This window comes from Labeo rohita, chromosome 20 (assembly GCF_022985175.1).
Source record: "Labeo rohita strain BAU-BD-2019 chromosome 20, IGBB_LRoh.1.0, whole genome shotgun sequence".
In the NCBI taxonomy this organism is placed as follows: domain Eukaryota; kingdom Metazoa; phylum Chordata; class Actinopteri; order Cypriniformes; family Cyprinidae; genus Labeo; species Labeo rohita.
The window spans coordinates 20,894,379-20,911,025 of NC_066888.1; the positions used below are offsets into that span (position 1 = coordinate 20,894,379).

The 16,647-nt window shown below is 37.7% G+C and overlaps 1 protein-coding gene and 1 long non-coding RNA gene across 3 annotated transcripts in view; one reads left to right on the forward strand and one right to left on the reverse strand.

Moving 5' to 3' along the window:
• LOC127182814 (uncharacterized) overlaps positions 1 to 16,647 on the forward strand; it is a 38,103-nt gene that overhangs the window by 1,576 nt on the left and 19,880 nt on the right. Inside the window, exon 3 of the long non-coding RNA XR_007829959.1 lies at positions 686 to 766. This is a non-coding gene — a long non-coding RNA (uncharacterized LOC127182814). The remainder of the gene's footprint in view (positions 1 to 685; positions 767 to 16,647) is intronic.
• Positions 10,246 to 16,647, reverse strand: part of foxo3b (forkhead box O3b) — a 38,863-nt gene continuing 32,461 nt past the window's right edge. For both annotated transcript variants that reach the window (XM_051138432.1, XM_051138431.1), the window contains exons 3-4: positions 13,913 to 15,351; positions 10,246 to 12,625 (exon numbers count right to left, since the gene is read on the reverse strand). In XM_051138432.1, coding sequence (XP_050994389.1) covers positions 13,927 to 15,351 — 1,425 coding nt within the window. In that variant the 3' untranslated portion in view covers positions 10,246 to 12,625; positions 13,913 to 13,926. The remainder of the gene's footprint in view (positions 12,626 to 13,912; positions 15,352 to 16,647) is intronic.

Consider the following 16,647-nt stretch of genomic DNA (forward strand, 5'->3'; position numbering starts at 1 on the left):
GCGAAGGATGGCAATCTTGATAACATTATGTCATGTGTACCACATTTCTCAGCTTGTCAGATCTTAGATAAAGCTTGCATGAGGTGCACACATCTGTATTTAGAGGGCTGCATAAACAGTGTAAATTTAATTACCTTGTGAACCTTGACACATACGCACATACACCATTGACAGTGGTTGCTCTTCTTCTACGTCACTGAGGTAAATTGGTTTGCTTTGCAAGGACCATCATTTTCTTGCTGCTGTCTCCTTGGCAACCACTTCCTTATGGGCAGTCTTTGGACACATTCGCTCCCTCACCTGGTGAAAAGGAAAATGTCAATGTATGACAAGGAGGTTAAGTAATGCGTTTGCTTAAACTTTAGCCAAAGTGAGATTTATTAGAAAATATGCTGTATTTTAGTGAGGTTAAAGTGAACATGAAATCAAAATATTTATTTAGTATTTAATATTCAATATTTTTATCCATGCACATCAATAATTTCATATAATTCCTGTTTTTAAAATTCTCATAATCTTTAATCAAAAACATAACCCCACCTTTGCAAGATACAACAGCCAAGAAAAGACTATTTGTTTCAATTTCGACCTTAATTTGGTAGTTGAGTTCCTCCACTTTTAGGCCTGTCTAGTTGTTGTAGTTCACATGCTGCTTTGCATATTTATCTGTTTTTTTTTTTTAAAGCAGGATAGAGGAACAAGCTTGGCTGGAAATGTCACTGACCGAGCTGGGGACTCTTCAGATTATCATGCCTCAATGGTGCAGGTAACCAAATCCCAGAATACACTGCTGTCACTGTCTCGTCCCAGCACCTACTCAATCACTCGTTCTACCTTATGTGTCATAAATAAAAATACCTGTGGCGTACCAGACATGCTTTAGCCTGCTCAGCATAAATAAAAACACACGGTCAAGCATGTACACTAAGCCAGGATAGATTGTAGGGATAAAAATGGCATTGTTGTTGGAGCCATAACCTTGTGTTCAGCGCTTTGACATATATATATATATATAGGACTGTTGTTTGCATTTAACCTTTATAGCAGGGTGGTGAAAGACGAAAACCTGAATGGTTTGTTTTGGAATTAACATGAACATAAATATAGGCAGATTTTGGAAACATTTGTTGACCTTTCCATCTAATGTACTAATTTGCTGAAAGAAGAATAGTGAGAACTAGCAGCTGACTGCTTTGGACACTGCCATTTTCTTCTCTAACACAGTGGCTTTGATTATGACACAGTGACGACAGACTGCTGATTGACTCATCTGCTCACAGTGCTGTCCAGAAAAGCCAGCCACACACTCTCTCACTCTGTTCTGTGAGCTCTGAGTGGGGTGCTATATATTTTAGACGAATATAGTAACGAATTCAGCTGCTGTTGCACAAGATACAATGCAAAGCAGTTGTGAGGCTACATAAGTGCTAGGGTGGCACTGGCCCACTCAGATTGATGGCTTGTCCACCCAGTGTATTTGTGTAAAGAATAAGTAATAAGATTCTGGTGGATGAGCGCTCAGCCTCCAGTTATGTGCTGCTATTCTATGCCGAATGTTAAATGCAATGGGTTTCAGTCTGAGCGATCAATCCAATCTAAGCATGCTCCCGCTGTACAAAACTCTCTGATTGGTCTTTACTCATCATGCCTACCCACAATACCAGAAATTCAGTTTCTTTTGGTTGAACTTCCCATTGAAAAACATTGCATCACATTTTCAAGCCACATTTTATTTTCAGTTTAGGCATATATTTTTGCCATTTTCTGTTTCAATTAAAATACTGTTTTTAGTTGTTGTAATAAGCCTCCCTGTTTTTATCTCACCTATTTTAAAATGATGTACTTGAGTAAGTTCTGAGGTCAACCCTATTTCACCAAGGTCTACTTAAGGTAAGGTTGGTGAAGGATTGTGGGATAGAATGAGGTAGAATGTAGTGATGATAACAGAGACCAATATTTGCTTTTTTATTAAAGGGTGATATTTATATCTTTGCACTGCAGACGTAGCACAGAATCTGAACCAGAATCTCTCTGAAGTGGCATTTAGTTGTATTTACACTGTTTAATGTAGCTCAGAGGTGACATGAATTCATTTACACCGATTACAGTTGCATAAATAATACAATGAGATTTGTTTAAATATAAAATATAAAAGTATGCAAAAATAAATAAAAAATTTGAGTAGGAAACTAAAACCACTTTATTAATTCAGGAACAAAGCAGGTGACTGCCTTTATGAATAACAAAACACCAGTGTGGGTTATTGAATAATTTACAGGTCATATTGACAATACTGTGTCTAATATGTAATTCACTTCATATTAACTTCTTGTATATGGAACTTTTGTATAAAATCAGTATCACACTTGCAGTCAAGCTAATATTCAGGGAAAACAACACTCTTGCTTGTGTCATACTGCTGAATGACATAATATGTTATAATTAAAAATAATAAATACAGGGGCATTTTTGCAACAAAATCTTAAATTTTGGTGTCATTTTTGCCCAAAACCCCAATTATTTTCCAACCCTGGGTGATAGTATCTGCATTGTGTCCTTTGCCTTCCCACAGTACCAGAGATTCAGTTTCTATTGGTTGAGCTTCCCATTGGAAAACACTGCATCGTCATCGTCATAGCGTGATCAGATCCATTGGCTTGTCTAAACCGAGAATGTATGATGCTTAACAGATCACATTTTCAAGTGAAGTCACATTTTTATTTTCAATTTAGGCATATATTTTTGGCATTTTCTATTTCAACCAAAAACTGATAATACCGTTTTTAGCTGTCATAATTATTTTTATCTCACCTATTTTAAAATGATGTACTTGAGTGTAAGTTCTGAGGTCAACCCTATTTTACCAAGGTCCACTTAAAGTAAGGTGGGTGAAGGATTATTGGATAGAATGAGGTAGAATGTAGTCATGATAGCAAGGACTGATATTTGCTTTTTTTATTAAAAGATGATATTTATATCTTTGCACTGGAGAGGTAGCACAGAATCTGAATCTGAAGTGGTATTTAGTTTCATTTACAATGTTTAATGTAGCTCAGAGGTGGCATGAATGCATTTACACTGATTAGAATTCATAAATAATACATTGAGATTTTTTAAATATAAGATGAAAAAAGTATTTAAATAAATAAATTATGCATTTGAGTAGGAAACTAAAACGGCTGATTCATGCAGGAATGAAAGTAAGTGGCTGCCCTTATGAATGAGTCACTGAATCATGTACTCAACCCATTCTAAAACGCAGTTTTATTCACTAACAAAACACCAGTGTTTGTCACTTGAGTCATGCGGTGTTCTGTTGAATGTTTGTTTGGACAGGCAACAATGCAGTATGCTTGTGTCATACTGTTGAACGACATGGTATAAATAAAAAAAATAAGTAAATACAAGGGCATTTTTGCACCAAAATCTTAAATTTCAGTGTCATTTTTCTAACCCTGGGTGATAGTATCCACATTGTGTCGTTTGTCAGTGCGACACACCTCTCGAAAAATCTCAAACACCCTTCTGGGGATGTGCGGGACAATATTTTCTCACACCCTGAGATATCTACACCTGTCCACCCAACTACACACTAATAATGCTGTTAGATAATCTAAGACGTGGAATAGTGGCAGAGCTAACATTAATTATGGCTTAATTATTCCAGTCATAATGGCAGTTGATATGATGCAGAGATGTCACCTAACATGCTTTTACAGTATATGAATGAAATACTACACATGTACTCAGCCAACAAATACACTCATAGTATGGAAAAGGACTTGTCTTTAATTGTTGTTTTTCTTTCTTTTTTTATTTGAGGATTTCATTGGGTGTGAACACAATGGGACTCTGTCTTTGTTTCTTGTGTTTGTGGGGTGCTACACTACTGTTTGCCTTCCCCCTCTCCCCTGTCCCAAGATTTATGTAGGTGCAGCCCTATTTCTCCCTTCACTGCTGATTAGAAGGTTCCCTAAGGACTGTCATAAACATGCTCTATCTATTTCTCTCTGTCCTTCTTTTCTCTTCCCCCCGTCTACAGTACATTACTCTGTGATTTTATTCCCATGCTCATGTCCGTGGGTCTGTATGCCCTATAATGAATAGAATCTACAGCTCTCATCTGGCCTGGGAAACAAAGAGATGAGTGTGCGGTTGGATGGTTGGTGTATGTGTCTGTGTAAGAAAGGGTCAGGGTGAATATGTCTATGTTATGTGAGAGATGCACATAATGGTGCTAATAAATCATGACTTTGGCCCATTTTCCTTTTGTAATCATGTCAGAAATCACTAAGGGCACAGATTGTGTACAGTAGATTATCGCTCTATTGTCTCACCAAGCATAGGGTCTCATTTATTCTGTTTCAGTGACGTTGAGAGATTGTAATAAAAGAAAGGGATGGTTCAAGAGAGAATGGTCACTGAGAGATGAAAGGAATAGGAGAAAAGGATCACAGATCAGATGGTGGAGAATCTTTGTGTGCTAAATGTGCTAAATATTTCCTTCTCTGTCCCTGACATGCATACACTGGTGGTTTTGTGTGTTTGAGAGAGATGTTTTACAATGGAGAGCGAAATTTGAAATCTTCATAATTCAAAATTTGACGGAATATTAGCTGTAGGCTAACTGTAGGCCACTGTTCTACTAACATGTTTGACAAAATAGGCTAAAATCCAAGGCAAAATTAGACAACAGTAACCACTGTAGCACGAAAGAAGATTACAACTAAAATTTTGGAGGGTTACTTCTGTCAGAAATGAGTAGGTTGTGTAGAGGCCCTTGCTTTGAATGACTTCAGCACATCTGCGGCCGCAGGACAAGTTTCTTAGACTGCACTGGTGTGATCTTGGTCCACTATTCTTCCACCCTCTTCTATAGTCTGGTAACTGTAGTGGGTTTCTTAGCCATAACTTTGTCGCCAAGGATTTTCCAGGGATTTTCAATCGGGATTAGATCAGGACTCTGGCCCAGGACATTTCATAATTTCAATGTTCTTAACTAAAAATGGCAAGCTGATTGGGAGATAGATTGTAGGGAAGGAACTGCATGTTCCTGAAGGAGGTTTTGACAAACATTTGCATTCAACCTGCCATGTTTCTGTATAAAAGGAACAACTCCTGCTGCATAAAACATCCCCCAAACTATGACATTTACTCCTCCACCTTCACTTTTTTATGCACTTGGGCTTCGATCTTTCCTCATTTTGACGCCAAACAAAATGTTTCCATCAGACCCAAATAAATGAAACTTGCTCTCTTAAACCAGTTCTCCTTTCTCCACACAACATGTTCCTCAGCAAAGGTGAGCTTAGTCTTTTGATTCTTTCTGCTGATGAGAGGCTTGGTCACTGTAGAGTGCCCTTTTAGTCTGACTTCTCTTAAATATGCAGAGACAGATCCTTACCCTGTTCAGCACTGAACTGGCCAGCAATTCCAGCTGCAGTGTTGAACCGATTTCCCATTGAGAGTCTCGGACTTATTCTGTCTTTGCATTCTTTTGTCTTAAGCCCCGTTCAGACTACACGATTGTTGTGGGGATTCATATACGACAATGGCCATCGGGATGTTTAAATCGTTTCATCTCATGTAGTGTGTCATAGTGCATGACACCTCTGCAATGCTTCATGACGTCAACACAGAAAGAATAGCATGTTTAATTGTTTTTCCGTTGTACACGGCAAGTTCCATCACATCTGTGACACAGGCCAATAAGAGCACAAAAGTGTCCTTCTACTCATGTTAGAATAAGTTCAAACAGGACTAAGCAGTGACCATGACATTTAGGAAACGGTAGGTTGTTCTCTAATTTTGATCTCCACTGTACATGGATGATTTAGAATTAAATGTTTGCAACTTGGATGGTAAATAATTAGAATGGTAAGACAAATTATAAGAATGGCTCTCTGACTCTCGCTGATGCAAGTGACTTGCATGATTCAAATCAAAGTCAAAGACACATTACAGTCAGAAGTTTATCTAGGTTGTTTCGGATTTTATTCTACAGTACTCAGTGTTCTCGTTTGAGTCATGTGTGACCTATTGTGAATTTTGAACCTCAGATGACCTGAGTTTGAATTCCTTTCACAGACCTTATCCAGTCATGTCCTATCCAACAAAGGTTATTGCAAAACTCAACTCAAATCCTTTATGCCACCCAAACAAAAACGTGACAGCTGCAGTTTCTCAGATCAATATTCTTTATATAAATACAAGGAAAAAACATCTAAATAATTCCATGGTGGCTCAGTTTTGTACCTATATACTGTATATGGCTTTATATGGCATAATACAAACTTGACTTTTTCACCTTCACAACTTTTTTTTTTTTTTCAGAAAAACGAACACAAATCTTAACACCATGAATATGATGTAGACTATACATTTTTCACTAGATCACAATAAACCATTCTTTACTTCTGTGCAGGCAAAGAGGAGACATACTAAACAGAGATGAAGTCCTTGTGACTGGTTCAAATGTACTAGATACGGTTGCTAAATGAGGCTACTAGTGACTGAAGATAGAATTACTGCAGATTCACAGGATCTTATGCTGTGCAATTAGATCAGGCCTCTGTTGTTTGAAAAGGGCGAGGTAATGCGCAGCTGATTGAGTAGATTGATTTGTCCTTCACTTAAGAATTTCTCTGTCTGCATTGATTTCAGGTCCTCACTGATCACAGGACTGCACATTTCGCTGTCCATTCATCTGCTGCCTAATGACTGTTTAGGCAGCACCACCTTCTCCTCTCGCTTTATCTCTCCCGTACAGACCCATAAAGAGCTGCCTATTTTCCTTTTCATTTAATCGACACAAACAGGTATAAGACTCTGAAGTTTTCATTCTGGGAACACTGTTATCTTTCTGATGTTCTACATTTCCAGCAAATGTTGGAGAAAATCTATATGTGTCTGTGTGCGTGCACTGCACATCTCATTCTTAATATACTTTACTATGTGGAGAAAACTGATATTCAGTGAAAAAAAAATCTAAATTACTATCCACTTGATTTCACAACACTAATTATGCAAAATAAAGGCAGAACACATGATGTGCTAAAATAAGCACTAAAGCAGAAAATCAAGTCATCTTTAGTAATCACTAACTGACTCATTAGCCGTTAGATGACTAGTTGACTATCCTGTCCCATCCCTACTCCAGAGTATGCTGAGCATATACATGTCTGTGTCCTGCTGGTGTACTGTACATGTAGTGTGTGACAAGGCCTAATGGTGTTTTCAGTTACAGATCCCAGAATGCTGTACGTCACACTGCTTTGAGGCAGATTGTATTCTCCTGCCTAATGGATAGTGAACCTGAGATCCCTCACACACAGGCTCGGTCTCTTTTTGCTTCTCTATCGCTCATTTACCATGTCACACTATCCCTTCAGCAATGACATCACCACACCACAGCCCAGTTCTCCAATCCCCATGTCATCAATCTCTCCGCACATAGCTTTTGACCGGTCCGACCACAGCACTGACAGGTCTGGCCTCACCTGAGGAGTCAGAGGTGAAGGCATTCATATTCATTGCACGCCCATGATGCACAATGTAATTGTCCATTAGCCCATTTATAGCACATTATTTGTGTACGTACAAATGCACCATTAATGCTGTTCACACCTAATTGCTCATACTGTTAATTATCTGTCATCAGAGATGTATTGATATACTCACACGTGAATGGGACAGAAATATCATAAGGCATAATGCTGGCTTAATTTGACACAATTATTCATTTAAATTATGTGAACTAATTTTAATGTCCAGATTACACTGACACTATGGCATGCATTGTTATTTGGTCTTATTTTATATTATTATAGTATTTATTTAGATTAATTTTTAAACATTTTTAGTATTTTTTTTTTTTTATATTTAGTTAACAGTAACAAGGATTTATTTTAAATCTATGAATTTTAAAGGAGACCTTTTAACTTTGAAGTCAGATTTGTTTCCTGAGTCAGCATATTGTTCCCATAGCAAACATCACACCTTGAATACACACACATACACACACACTGCTGATCCTCAGTATTGGCAAAACAGAATTGCCCTTAGAGTTATGTAACAATCCTTGACCTTTGGGTGTGAGTGTGTCTGTGTTTCAACAGGACAGGTGGGGGATTCCAGACATTTCTAATGTCTGCTCTGTCAGGGAGGGACAGTCAACACTCTTTATTGGCTGTTAAGCACTGCACGTCACTTGTACATACAAGCTAATTGTGAACTCTTTTATTAGTATATAGAAAAAAGATGCCATAAAAAATAAATGAGACAACTTTATTGACATTAAACCTTGTACCTGACCATTTGAGAATACATTATGGTGTACCAAAGTCTATTTAATCAGTTTAAATGAGGCTTTTTATATTGTCAGTGCACTATAATTTCACAAGGGAATGTCCCAAGGTTCAAAAAAGTACTAGATTTAAAATGCATTTATTGTATACTAAGTATAGTTCACGTGTATTAACATATTTACTGACATGTCGCTTAAGACTTACTGATATAAAATTCTAAAAAAAGTTGCCATTAAACTTTATTTGGAGTACTAATTGTACACAGTGCACATTTCTTAATAATAAGCCTAAAATACATTTTAATGTGACAATTTATGAGGATCGTGTGATATTTAAAAAATACCAGTCTTTAAATGCAAAATATTTAAAGTGTACCTAAAGTATACTTGCAATGGTTCCACTTTAGCACAATCATATGTCCTTCAGTATATCTTTAGTTGGACTTCAACACTACTTCCACACAATTAAAGTGCATAAAGTGCAAAATTCGTTGTTTCAATTTAGCACACTTTAAATATACCAGTTTAGTATACTAAAAGTACAATTGCAGGCTATTTTTTATTAAAGGAAAAGTTCACTTCCAGAACAAAAATTAAAGGGGTCATCGGATGCAAAGTTCACTTTTACATGTTGTTTGAACATTAATGTGTGTTGGCAGTGTATGTACAAATCTACCCTATAATGATAAAATCCATGCAGGGGTTTTTAATTGATCTGTAAAAATAATATCCCCTTTTTCAAATCGTGCCATTCTCAGATGCCTGTCGTTGTGGCGTCACACCGTCAGAGGCTGCTCCCACAATAGTTGATCATCTGTAACAGTCCGCCCTCTTTGTTTCGTTTCCGGAGCAGGGATGTAAGTTAGACAAGAATATCTCAGATTGAGCGATTGAGGTGTTGTGTTGCTGGATGTAATAATGAACATAGTGGTCGTCATTTACACTTAAAGATGCAGTAGATTACATTTGTTTGTGAAGGGAATGCGCCTCCCGATCTACATATATCCGGCTATGTTCACGCGAATTATTCATGATCCAGCTTCACTTACAGCAGAAGTGAGTATAACCGTTTTTTTATGAATCTTTGCGATCGCCTTCCCTAATAATGTTTAGCGGCTAAACGTGGCTAAAGTAAACCAGCTCGTCTCTCCACAGAGAGAAGAGAGGGACAGGATGAACAGAGCTCGTTTGCATTTAAAGCAGCCTCGACCAGAATGAGATGATTTTTGCAGAGCTAATTTTGTCAAGGTAAAAAGGGTGTTGTTTTACACAACCACTGAGAATTTTTAACCAAAGTATATTATAGACTTTTCATTAGGACCCTAAAGAATCATATCAACTTGTGGAAAATGGGCATCTGATGACCCCTTTAACAGATAATTTACTCACCCCCTTGTCATTCAACATGTTTATGTCTTTATTTCTTCAGTTGTAAAGAAATTATGTTTTTTGAGGAAAACATTTAATACCAAAATACAGTTTAAATGCAGCTTCAAAGGGGCTCTAAACGATCCCAGCCGAGGAAGAATGGTCTTGTCTAGTAATCAGTTATTTTCTTTTTAAAAAAAATGTACAATTTATATACTTTTTAACCTTAAATGCTCGTCTTGTCTAGCTCTGCGTGAACTGAAGAAGAAAGACATGAACATCTTGGATGACAAGGGGATGAGTAAATTATCTGTAAATTTTTTTCTGGAAATGACTTTCTCCTTCATAATATGTAAATGTACTTGTAGTATACTTAGAATGAAATTAATGTATTTTAAATACATTTTAGAACATTTATTTTTACCAGGGTAGTCTTTTGTGAAAGTGACAGCTGTTTTATGAGGTCACTAAAAATAAGCCAAAAGCAAAAGAGAATTGAATTTTAAATGAAAGCCATCTTGTTGGGACTTGTTAATTGAATTTTCAAATAACTTAAAAGAACGGCAGAGACATATAGCTCAACCAAGCTTTATTTACATGCGCACCATTTCTTATACAAACTAGATTACAATTCAAAGTGGAGTACACAGGAAAAATACTCACAAACATCTAGTAGAGAAGCCATTTGACTATAAGATAAGAGGTAAAAGAGCAAAGGTAATAAGCAGAAGGAGGTGAGGGAGGAAGGCTACGATCAAGATGGGACAATATGGAAATAGTGGTCTTTGCTGATTATCATAACGGGTGTAGCAAAAAAAAACCTGTATTGTTTGAGGATCCTCAACTGTAAATGGGAAGACATGTACCTGTGTCAGTCATCTGGAAAAACAAGAATTTTAAGGTGAAAGAGTTGTGAGAATACATGCAAGGCAGTTTTTGAGACAATGAAAATATTGTCTCTGAAAAAATGTACAAGGTTCAGATGTCTTACATGGGCAATTTACCAATTCATTGCATACTGGATATCATTAGTTACAATTTAAGTTTGACAAATGAATATGATAAAGGCTTTAGAGTGTGGAATATTGGTGTAAAGCAGGTGTGTCAAACATATGGCTAAAAATTATGCTAAAATTATGCATTCATTATATCTGAACTTCTTATGTCTCGTCAATGATGTTCAATTAACATTCCCTAATTGTCAAATTTGCAAGCATATCATTAAAAGATATTTAAAATAGTACATCTGCTCTGTATTTGTTTTAACACATTGGTTATTAAAGTAGCTTTATTCATTTGTGAAATGCATGTACTGTACAGTTAAATGCATATAGTGTTGTTTGACACCCCTGCTTTAAACCATATCTGTCCAACTCCGTAAAAAACAATTACATTATTTTGTTCAACACATGGACTATATCTGTATTAACACTACATTTCATAAGTATAGCAGGATGTATACATATATATGCATTGCACATGATGCATATGTACATTTACATGCATGCATACATGGACGTAACCCTCTCCGAGGGACAGAAACACAGAACATTAGGATTTGTACATGACTTGTGATAATAGTTGACCACAATGGAACAAAGAAACAAAAAAAGTTTAATAAAGTGACAAACCCCCCATAAAGACATCAAGAAACACAGGATGGATTCCTGTCGCCTTACTTTAGAAGACGGTTGTTCATGTACAAATGACCATAAAACATTTCTGAAATTGTGTACAGCCAGGTTGCAGTTAATTCAAGATGAGGCCCTGATGTTGTAATGGAGACCCCACTCTCCCCTGAGCAATAGTGATGCATTTTGCATACAGGGACTGAAAAGTCCCCCGAATTTCACCGTGTGTGTTTTGTGATTTTGGCTGCCAGCATCTCCTACATTTTCAAGTAATTTGGCAAATATACAAAAGATAGCTTATCGTTTTTGCTCAGTAAAGATGGCTTCCAGAGGAAAGGCTCATCCACCTTTGAATGCTGCCATGATGCTAATCGCTAACGCTAATTAATTATACTATGTCCTCATGGCCAGGGAAACACAGATGGCCTTAATAACAGGACAGGGCTCAACACTGATCATTTAGCACCTGGTATGGCATGGAAATGTCCACGATGCAAGTTAATATTTATTTATTCCGTATTACATTTGGCTACATTTATATGTGAGAAGTCCAACTTTGCTGGCTAAATAAGATGCCTCCACCTGCTAAGCTTTCAATTTTACCACTTTTTTTGTACAGTTACAGACAGTACACACACATTATTTACTCCTTACATGGTTATATTCAATCACAAAAATGTATTACTTCAGTATTATTATTATGAGGCAACTATATTTCAGATTGGGAGCTAACTACTGTATGGTAACAGTGAATTAAAAACGAAAGCAATGATTGAAGTGCACCCTGTCAAGCTACACTGCTCCACCTGAGCTCTGTAATTTTCCAGGTTAACTCTTCACCTCTATATCGATCAGTGACTACACAGTTAGTGCTTAGAGGATGACAGAAGCAGCCAGTCATTTAACAAAAATGTTAGGGAAAACAGAGAGAGACCCCGGCCAAGGAAACTATGTTTATGACAGAAAAGCTACAACAGGCCTCTTTAAATTTCTTTTTAGATTACTTCACCTCTAACAAAGGGATGATTTCAAACATTGCATAATGTTGCATAATGGTCTGTGAGTTCACTTTTTGAGTTTGTTTGTTTGTTTGTGTCTCCAATGGGCAGTCTTTTGTTATAGTCTCGGTCTGCTGAACTGAAGGTAAACACCATCAGGATGTTGTAGTCAGATGGACCTGTAAACAGGCATATCATCCAGTGCTTTTCGCAGACAGCAAACTTGGCAAGGGATACTTCAAGTCCGTTGGATGTTTTTTTTGTGCAGGATATTCTTTGTAGTTGTTATTCTATTGTTTGTTGTTTTCCCTGCAGTCCTGAATCTAGATATAGAGAAAGAAAAGTAAGTTATTCTCTGTATTAAATGTAGTAAGAAAAACAAAACACATCCTGTACAGTATACGGGGCCATTCAAACAAAACGTTGTTTTGCATTTCACTACGCTGCTTTTCCATTGGTTTTTCTATGTAAACATGGTACACAGATGGCTTTTTCCAGTGCGTTTGTGTCTCGGGTCTTTGCCGCATCTCACGCATGACACAGCGTTCTAAAAAATGCAGAAAGAAGTTTTAAAAAGCGTCTCTAGACCTTTTTCCCATTCCACTTTGCTTCCTTCTGCATTTTAAACACATAAACCTTGTCCTGTTTGAATGGCCTCTAAAATGTTTCTGTCCTATTTAAGGCTGTTATGATTCCTTGATTCAATTAGAGTACTTGATCTTAAAAAATCTATTATAATTTTTTTTTATCTCGATTTAAAAAATTTAAGAAACACAACTACACCCTCACTCTCAGTGTTGTTTAGTCAATATTAAACAACGATTAGATCATGCTGTAAAGTGTAAAAACAAATGTCAGGCCATTGGCACCCGCTGCAGGGATTGGTTATAATGTGTAATGTACGTTAGATCTATTGTTTATAATACATTTTGTATTTAAACAGTTTTGTTCATTAAAACCATATGATTACTTGCTTTTGATACTTCATTTTAGCTACTTGTCATTGCCTCATTGCTATTATATATGTATTTGAAATCATTTTAAAGGCTATTGTTCACTTAAGTAAAAAAAAAAAATTCTTTATTGTTATTAAATTTTAATTATCTGATTACCCGATTAATCGTCGGAATAATCGACCGATTACTCGATTTACCAAAATAATCATTAGTGACAGCCCTACACTGTAAAAAAAAAAAACAATTTGTTGAGTCAATTTAAAATTATTTGTTACCCGGCTGGCCTTAAATTTTAAGTTAAGTCAACTCAAAAACGTTTAGTCAACTTGAAATGTTAAGTTGTACTAAGTGACAACTTAGATATTTGTGTTCATTCAACTTAAATTTTTAAGGCAGCTGGGTAACACCCAGCTTTTAAGTTTAACAAACCAAATTTTTGGTTTAGTCAATTCAAATATCTAAGTTTTCACTTAGTCACATTTCAAGTTGACTAAACTTATTTAAGTTGACTGAACTTAAAATTTAAGGCAGCAGGGTAACAAATTATGTTTTTTTGTGTGTGTGTGTTGTTTACAGTACAGTCCTAATCATACTGAAATTGCTTTTTTTATTTCTACATGGATAGCTACTGTATGACTTTATATTTTGGCTTACCTAAATGACTGCCATCAGCCAGGCACCCAACTTTGATTGGACTGCTTTATCCCGGTGAAGTTTTCCACAGGATTCATACTAACACCATTTTGCACCAATGCATCAAAGTTAAAATCCAGTCCATCAGAGTCCATTAGTTCTGAGCGAATTATGGATTCGACATCACAATCCAGACTCCCGTTAAACATGTCCAGGTCCAAGTCTGAAGGAAAACGATCTGTTCCTGAGGAGTGACAGATCCCCACTCCGTTGCTTCCATTCAGGCCAGAGAAAAGCGAAGTCTCTGTCATCAACATAGAGGGCTGCGGCTGAAGATGCTGCTTTGCAGAGACTAAATTATTAGCGTCGTTAGCTAGGCTTTGCACCCTGTTGTTGGAGAGGGAACGCAAGGAACCCTGGGCATTGGACCCCTGATGGTGTTGCTTGTTCTGGAGGAGGCCGCTTCGCCCATTGAGCACTGAACTGAATGATGACATCATGGGATCGTTACGCAGCATGAGGCCATTGCGCAGACGGGAGTTTTGAGAGGTGACAGCAGTGCTGGCCTGTGATATGAGCGGGTCCGACTGCGTCATCATGACGTCACTGTGACTGTGCGTGACCAGAGAATCAGAATTCAACAGCTCCTGAAGTGAGTTCCCGAAACAAGAAACACTCGAGAATGACGTTTGCTTGTTTTCCTGGATGGTCTGCATGGGTGTCTGACGTAGTCCTCCTGGTGAAGGCCCAAAAATGGTGTTGCTGAATCCTCCGGTGTTGTTGCTCACAGTTTGGGATGAAGAGGAGCTTGTTGGTGATGCGGTACTCTTTGAGCCAAAAGTAAATGCTGAAGACCCTTGAACTACCTGAACTTGTGTGGCGATGTTGTCCAACAGATCGACCATTAGGTTGTCAGCCTCATTGAGATTCATTGTGCCAGTCAAGTCAGCCAGCCCTGGAAGTTCAGCAGGGCAAGTTTTGGAATTTGATGAGGACGACGAAGGAGGAGAAAGACTGCTGGGGCTGGAGTAGAGCATTGGAGACAGGGGTGGGCCATCTGGGACATCGTCAAGCTCTGGATTGGCCAGGATAGGTGATAGGCGTCCACTCAGGGTGCTAGCGTTGGAGTTGGTTCGTGAGCGGAAGTCAGTCCAACAGGATTCCAGTTCATCGCTGCTCCGGGAAGTGGGACTTCCTGGCCATTTGGACAGACCACCAGCAGATACGTTCTCCAGTGAACCCTCCTGGGCAGCCTGCAGCGCAGCCTTTTTCTTGGCTGCACGCCCACGTGCAGTCTTGGTGTATTTGTTACCATTGTCCATGGAGACTGCACGTCGCCTTGGCGCTTTACCTCCCCGCCCCCCTTCAGGATTGATCATCCACCACGAGCTCTTTCCAGTCCCCTCATTCTGTACACGGATAAAACGGCTATGCAAGGACAGGTTATGCCGGATGGAGTTCTAGAAAGAAAGCAGACAGAGAAAACGGGTGGTTAAAATGATTCAATCATCTATGTATCCACACTACTTGTCAAAAGTTTTTGAACAGTAAGATTATTCTTCTGCTCACCAAGCCTGCATTTATTTGATCATAAGTACAGCAAAAACAGTACAATTTTGAAATATTTTTACTATTTAAAATAACTGCTTTCTATTTGGATATTTTTTAAAATGTAATTTATTCCTGTGATTTTAAAGCTGTATTTTTAGCATCATTACTCCAGTCTTCAGTGTCAAATGATCCTTCAGAAATCATTCTAATATGCTAATTTGCTGCTCAGAAAACATATATTATTATTATTAATATGTTGAACAGCAAATCAGCATATTAGAATGATTTCTGAAGGATCATGTGACACTGAAGACTGGAGTAATGATGCTGAAAATTTTGCTTTGAAATCACAGGAATAAATTACATGTTAAAATATATTCCAATAGAAAGCAGTTATTTTAAATGGTAAAAATATTTCACAATAGTACTGCTTTTGCTGTATTTTGTGTCAAATAAATTCAGGCTTGGTGAGCAGAAGAGATTTCTTAAGAAACATTAAAAATCTTTTGACTGGTAGGTGTATCTGTCTATCTTTAGGCCATACAAGAGACCATCATAATGCCAACCCAAATTATCTGAAGAACAGGTACTTTTCAGCACTAATGAATAGGAAACAAGTGGAAAATAGATGCCATTGTGTATTAAACGTACAATGTGATCTCAAGAGGCTGAGAAAGCACAATGACCCACACATACCCACACTTTCTTTAATCTGAAGCTCATCCTTTCAGCCTGAAACTAATGGGACACTAACAGTTTTTACTTTTAATGCTAAAAAAAAATCAGTTTACAGCCATTTTGTGTAAATGTCTAGTCAGTGTGATGTATATGATCTCTGTGCACACATGTGTGTGTGTGTATGTTGGGGAGGCTGTTAACTGAGCGCCCAGCTGCATACAGAATCTCTCTGGAACACAGAGACCTTTTTGTCCGTCAGCAACATGTGGTAACAATCCATCAATGTCAGCAGCCACGCAATGCACACACACGCAACTAAGGCTTCACTCACATTCTTCTTTCCGAGAGATGTGTTTTGGTTATCTGGTGCTCTCTGTGAATGTTATTGCACTCTGACTGGTAATTTTTGTGATGTCAGGAAGCCAGTGACTATACAAACCTGTAACCAGCAGGCACTTGCCCACAAATCAACCAAACCAAAACCACAGGGATTTAAACCTGCCAACCCTCACGAAAAGAGTTAGACG